General features: G+C 38.0%; 1 protein-coding gene across 1 annotated transcript; it reads right to left on the minus strand.

Moving 5' to 3' along the window:
- Positions 1-3,991: 3,991 nt before the first annotated feature.
- LOC108669100 (ATP-dependent RNA helicase DDX55-like) lies at positions 3,992-6,400 on the minus strand. The gene has a single exon (XM_047880546.1). The coding sequence runs from the start codon at positions 6,379-6,381 to the stop codon at positions 4,642-4,644; it is 1,740 nt and encodes a 579-aa protein (XP_047736502.1). The 5' UTR covers positions 6,382-6,400; the 3' UTR covers positions 3,992-4,641.
- Between the last annotated feature and the right edge of the window lie 1,013 nt (positions 6,401-7,413).

Below are 7,413 nucleotides of genomic sequence, written 5' to 3' on the forward strand. Positions count from 1 at the left end.
TCATATTAAAAGTTTGAATTCGAAATTTTTAATAATTCCTGCTATAGTTAATTTATATTCTATACAGATACCGAGTACAATAACAGCTGACGTTTAACAGGGCTTTCACTTGCAATGCTCGTGATTATCGTGAAAACAAAAAATAAAAAAAAATTGAGGGCCTCATCAAAGAATTTTGATCGTGTATATAACTATTTATGTTCCAAATTTAATTTTGTTCAGCGGTTAATTTTTTGTTCAACGGTTCCATGCACCGTTGAACGATTTCCAACTTGGTTCTCTTTATTAGCGTTAAAAGCAAGGGAAAATATTTTCGTCAGAAGCTCTATATTAACGGACGAAATCATCTCCCCAGAGCCCAGGTAACTGCAGTTGATCTCATGTCTGACCAGCGCGTCTTTGCAGAAATTGCGTCCGGAGAAATGAGACAAACTTGGACGAGAATTGGTGTCTTCTGGCGAATTTACGGCTCCTTGAGCTTGCCCAATAATAAGTCGTATATGTCACGAGAATCTTGTAAAGTTCGGCCTCATATGGCCTTGAGGATGGTCGTAATAGTTGTGCGAAAGTGTGATGTTGAAACGTTGATGAGGGAGAATATTAAAATTTTTAATATGATTTTATGTTTAATTATAAATGATCTCATTCCACTCTTACACTTATTAATACTATGGGTTGTTCGAGTAAAAAACTAATAGTTTCTGTCTTTTATGACCTTCAGGATGGTCGTAATAGTTGTGCGATAGTGTGATGTTGAAACGTTGATAAGGGAGAACATTACAATTTTAATATGATTTTATGTTTAATTATAAATGATCTCATTCCACTCTTACACATATTAATACTTCGGGTTGTTCGAGTAAAAAAAACTATTTGTTTCGACCGGCAGGAGCTTTACCACGGTCTATAAAGCTCTTTATAGAAAGTATACATATATCAGTAAAGCGCGTGGTCTAGGTAAATTGCAAATTCTTATCAAGTTAATGCAGGTTGCAGACTATTTCTCTTCTAATGATCCCCGCTCGGGTCTCTAAACATTTACATTATAACTACCGAACAATCACAATATATGCGCAGAACTCCATAGAAATCTAAATCCCTCTTCTAAAAACAACTTGACAATTATGAATAGAAAATCTTGCCACTTTTCATAAAATCTTGCCATAAATCTTTCATAATCTTGAAACTTTTTCATGAAAATCCTAAAAATTATGACTTGAACAATTTTCTATAAGTGAATTATGTTAACGATTATCTACCGTAATAACATTACATTGTTATTGTACCTGTGTGGAGAATATTGTGTCTGTGGCTTCGATAAAATTTGTCGCATCCCTTCTGGCTTTCGTGGCTGCGGTAATTTCCTTTGGGCCCAACTCCTAAGTCCCGGGACATCGCTTACGCTAATGCGACTTTCATTTTCTCGTACTGGTCGAGGACTTTCATTTCCAAACAAAATAGTGAAGATTAGAGACTCTGTCTATGCTAAATATTCGTGATTGCATTGATCATATTTGTCTTGTCGCTAATTTAGCCTTTAAGAGGAAAAAAATTTGCTAAGAATACAACAATTCTTTTATCTTTTGACGCCTGTTGCATCTAATAATAAGTACCATAATGTTAATTTTCTTCTACTGTAGCAGGCTATAGAATTATATTAACGAGATGTTAAATTGTCTTGCTCAAATATTGTTATTTAGTTCCGTTGCTGTTTTGTTGTGTTTGGGAATGGGGGAATGAACCCACATTGCTGGAGCTTGATTCAATAAAAGCCAACGTTCTCGACAAATGCAAATGATTATTAACGCTTTAAATATTCCACTCACAATGCTAAGAGTGCCAGCACGCAGCGAGGAAACTAAACACTGTGTAGCTGTAATAAAATCTTGCTCATACAGTTTTAATTAAAACTTATATTGAAATTGAATGAAATAGAGCGAGTTTTAAATAGCATGGTCCCACATCTTTATGAGAAATTACCCAGCTATCAGTCAAGTAATATATGCCCGTTGCAGTCGTTCTCATTAACCATATTTAATAATTTGGATCTAAGATCTTTTTAGATCGTAAGAATTTTTCGGATTAAATAGTATATTGGGTCTTGAAGATATGCCGTGCTGTAACAATAGTCATAAAACACACGTCGGGAGAAACTCGGAGACAATGTAAATGAATCTTTCATTCACCCGTTTTTACAAGAGATATTAAGATAAATTTTATCGACAAGAATTTGACAATAAGGTTTAGTCTAAAATACATAAAAAGTCCCCATGAATTCTGGTCGAAGAACTGGTGCAAAATTTCACTTCATAAATTTCAATTCGCTGGCCATCATTTAAGGAATAAAATTTAGGGTGAGATATCGATCTTAGCCTTTTAATTTGACAATTCAAAGACAAGTTATACGAGACTTATCGGAAGAGATTATAATAAATGGTAGAATTTCAAACGCCGCTAATTGAAAAAAATTCTTGTCTCTGATTTTCAAGAATAAAATCATTGTTAATTCGTTTTTTCGCACCGAAACTACGAGGACGTGCGCTACTTGACCAGAATAATAAACACCAAGACTTGGTTCTCTCTAGTGGAAATGTCACGAAGTGGTTAGTAGTTTTTCTCTCCGTCATTGCTATCCAAGGACTAATTCATGCCACGTAACCTCGAGTTGAGGCCAACTCACGAGGAACCGCTTTATGACCGTTGGTGACTCCACTCTTTGTCACTAAATCCATGGGATGAACTCCACCTTTGCCCCAGACTAAAAAAATTGAAATAGCTTTTCTCTTCTGAAATTGGGTTAATCGTATACGTATATTGATTACCATCAGTAAACATTATAATCTCTTGCAGGTCCCACTCTTCTTAAAAACTTGAGAAACTTACTTTACAAATGTAATAAAATATGCAAGTTCTCCCACATCGTAACCACATGGAACGATCAAGTCAAGACTTTCATGGCATCGCCCTTTTGCCATGTTTTCAGTGTGTGGGAAGATATTTCCGTATATTTAAGCAAAAATAGATAAATACATTCTAATTGTTTTTATTCCACAAAACCAACACTCTTAATATCTCAGTTTACTCGAATTGCAATGATCTTAACATGATGAGAACTAAAAAAGTTTCGAACGGATGAAAGGCTGTGATGGACGTCAAAACCAACAGTCAATAGTATACGTTTCGGACGTAGCAGTCCCAGCCAGGGCCACGATAGATCACCGCCTCTGACTATCGCGCATCCATTTGGGCTAGTTCTAGTTGAACCACGATGCTGTTGCCTGCTTCTCGCCGCTGGTAGTGGTGCAGGGGCGGTCGATCAGAGATTGCGCCCAGAAACACGCCCAGTATTTCTTGAAGGTCTCCAGGGTGAACTCTTTCCCGCTAATAGATCTTTTGGTAGGACGTTAAACAGCCTCGGCCCTGCCACGGAAAGAGATTCTTCCCGCAGAGATTGAAATCTTGCCGCAGATACGTTACGTAGAGGGGGAATCCAGCACAGCCTCCCCCCTTCTCTCGTTATGGTATGTTTCAATACTGAAGGTCTCTCTTTCGAAATTTGAGGCCATTTCAGTGATCATTCTCCGTGTGCACAGAATGACATACCTCTCCCGTCCCCTCTGCAGTGAGTACAGGCCCAGGCACAAGAACCTCTCCCAATAGTTCAACTTCTCAATCCCTCTGATTCTGGATGTGAAGGTTTGCTGGACCCCTTCCAGTTGCCGCACTGCGCCGAGTGTGAACGGGGTTCAGAGCTGGCAGCAATATTCAAGAAGAGAAAATGGGGAAACATTCTTCGGAGGTTCCGAACGATATATGGTATAGTTTTTGCGATAACACTCGAATGATACCAAGACATTAGACCTTAGGATACCATCAAATCTGAACTTTCCATCAGAGCAGTCACAGTTTCGACAACTTACGCTTGAATTAAAAGCGGATGTGTATAAAATATTCTGCCAACCTATTCGAAGGATAGAATAAAAATAAATTATTGCCATCTTGTATACTTTCCGTCATTTGCAATCTCAGCAACATTAGGTTGCATCACCTTTCCTTACTAACCATCTTTTTTTTATGGAGAAAGTTCCGATTTCCAGTCAAACATCTATCAGACTGGCCTATCATTAAGATTGATGATCAGGATTGAACCATCTGGTTTTTACCACCACCAAAGTTTATTATTTTTCTAAATTGAGAACCTGACAAGAGAAACAAACTGAATCCGTGCGTTAAACATGGAAATAGGAGCGACTTGAAGAATGATCGGCGGAACTATTTGGAATCTAATGTTAATACGGAGGGAGGATAAATCGTTTCCTTTCCCGTAAGGAAAGTTATTTGCTAATTTGAAAAATGAGACTAGAAAGAACAAAGTCTGAATTGTTTGGAAATTAATACACAGTGATGAGTCTAAGATTGCTTCTGAATAAAAAAAGAAAGGACAAACAAGGCTAGTACGCAACTATAGAAAACAGTGAACCAAAAAAGGAATTTAACAAGACCGCTGACATTTGAGGAGCAAATAAGAATAAATCTCACAATTAATTGTGCGGAATTTGATTTTCCCGGAGTTCATTGCCTGATGCATACACAGATGAAGCACTGCAAGAGGAAAACGAGTGCTTGAGCAGCAGTAGTGAACTAAGCATTTTTCCCACCGTCTGAGCCACAGCCGAAGAACTTTTCAATTTCTTCATCAGAAACTTTCCTCTTCTTGTACTTCATACACATTTTATAGTCTTCATTTAGGTCTTCGTTCTCCTGATTTTCATAACCACCACTTTTCTTGCTTTTGTTTTTTTGCTTCTTTTCCTTAGCTTCCTTCTTCTTGGACCAGGGGATGGTTGTTCGTTCCGGCTTCTTCTTGGCAATCTTTTTCGTAGGCCACTTTCCAGTTTCCTTGCAGGTTTTTAATTTTGCTTGCCGACTTTTTTCTCGTTCTTTATTCTTGTACGGAATATCATTGAAGTCAATTTGATAGGGGCTGAAATCCTCGGCACTATGGTACTTCAGTTCAGGCATCTTAGGCATTCTTATAAGCCCATAACCCATAGCCAGCAAGCCAAGGTTTATATTCTTCAGTTTGAAGAGAACATTGCATTGATGATTGATATAGAACTTTACGAAAGATACGAAAGCTTGAGCACCCTTTTCCATTAAGGCTCGGTCTTTCAGTTGAATTTTCCTCATTTTCAAAAGTATATCTGGTAGAGGCTTTGGTTTATTTATTTCCTCAAGTTCAACATTCTGGTTGAGCTGTATGAACTTGACGTACCCCTCTTCCTCAGGCAAGAGCATGAGAAGTGTTGAGCCCGAGAGGCCACAGCGCGCCGTTCGTCCGCAACGATGCACGTAAGACTGGGCGCAGGAGGGCGGGTCGAACTGGATCACCCAATCAACGCTGGGGATATCCACGCCTCGTTCCATGAGGTCTGTGCAAATCAGAACACCCGACTTGAGCTTTTTAAACTGTTCGAAAACTTTCTCCCTCCTGCTTTTCATTTTGCGGTGTGTGGATAAAAACTTCATTTTGGGAAGAAGACCCGTCAAAATGGCTTTGAAGTAATCAACAGCCGCACACGACGCAAAAAATACCATCACTTTTTTGTTTTTCATTTCTTTCAGTAGAGCAACTAGAATCGACATTTTTTTGTCCGGTTCACACAACATGTAATAATTGCTCAGGGTTGAGGGAGTTGCTGTGGAAGATTGCATCACCCCAATCCGACAAGGATTTCTAAGGCCAGCCCTAATCAGTTTGACCTTGTCTGAAGTTTGAGTAGCAGAAAACAGCCCAGTTCTTCTCTGTTTGGGAAGGTATGCAAGTATTGTGCTGATTGTTTCGGTAAAGCCAACTTCAAAGAGTTTATCAGCTTCGTCTAATATTAAGATTTCCAACGCCCTGCAAGCAAGTCTCAAGCTCGTGCCACCAGATTCACATCTGTTGAAGATATCCTCAATTCTTCCAGGCGTGCCGACGATGATGTGACCGCCATTACTTTCAAACTTTGCAACGTCTTCAGACACGGCTCCTCCACCTACGAGTAACAGTGACGACACTTTTTTGCAGTGTTTCAGCAAAACCTGAAGAACACCGTGGATCTGCGAGGCCAACTCTCGCGATGGTGACAAAATCATAGCATAAACCTCATACTTTTTGATGGGGTATTCTCTTCGAAGTATCATTTGAAGAGTCGGTATCAAAAACGCTAGAGTTTTACCACTACCTGTGACAGCCTCGGCAACCACGTCATAGTGGGACAACATATTAGGGACACAAGCAGCCTGTACGGCCGTCATCTTGGGAAAATTAAACTCCTTGACGCCGGCGGCTACGGCGGGATGTAGAAGAGGGAACAGGCACTCCCATGACTCATCCATGACTCAGTTGAGATGAGCACAATCCTGGAAGAAAATAAGACGGATAAGAGATCGAATAAAACCTTTTTACCATCATTTATTTATTACCTGAGGATCATATCTAATTTTCCTTATATCTTGTTCAAAAATAGTTATTACTCGCTCAATATGACGTTTTGGAGAAATTTTGGTAAACTCGTATGTAAACAGAAGTGAATGCCACAAACCACTTGCTTGATCAGAATGTTTCCTTATAAGAAATTTCAGATAACATCTTAGTTGAAATCAGGGCCTATGGAAATTTTATGGACTAAAATATTTTGTAATTGGACACAAAAAAATTAAACACTAAAATCAATCAATTTGGGCAGTTCTACTAGAAGAAAATAAATAAACAATTTCATAAAATTTTTCATACATTTTAAATAGCCACAATGGAAAAAATTGGGAGAAGAAATTAAAAATCGAAATGTGAATAATACATCAATTGAATATCAAACCAGCTTAGTAATAGTTTAGAATATTTGTCCTAATATGAAATCATTAATGAATCGACAATCGACATGGATTTATGTAAAAAAATTAAAACCAAAACATTGGGTTAAATGCAGGAGTGATTATTTAGGAGAATTAATTTCAGTATCAAATGCCAGAACTTGAATCAATGAAGCAGAATCTGGACACAGGCAAACAAAGTAGTTAGATACAAAAACACCCATTCCAAACATGTTTGTACCTAATCCTATACATTAAAAATAATTAGTAAATCAGCTGCTGTAGGTACAGTATGCAGAATAGATCAAAGGTGTTGTAACAGGAGTTCTTTAATTATTGCTCCAGCAGTGTAAAGCTAATATTTTGAAACTGCATATTAACTGAATGTGAAACTCATTCATTACAAAATACAAGACTATTGTTCTAGTTATCAAACCAAGAATTGGATTGAGTTCAAATAAAACTATATAGAGGTATATATATTAATTGGTAAGACCGTGACAATGAATAATTGACGTTTTTTGACGAGTTTTTCAAGGTAAAAGAACCTTTGCTGGC

The sequence above is a fragment of the Hyalella azteca genome, unplaced genomic scaffold (assembly GCF_000764305.2).
Source record: "Hyalella azteca isolate HAZT.00-mixed unplaced genomic scaffold, Hazt_2.0.2 contig5549, whole genome shotgun sequence".
Lineage (NCBI taxonomy): Eukaryota > Metazoa > Arthropoda > Malacostraca > Amphipoda > Hyalellidae > Hyalella > Hyalella azteca.

Coding starts and splice junctions, on each gene's coding strand:
- LOC108669100 (XM_047880546.1), bottom strand. CDS start 6,381: ATGGATGAGTCATGGGAGTGCCTGTTCCCTCTTCTACATCCCGCCGTA.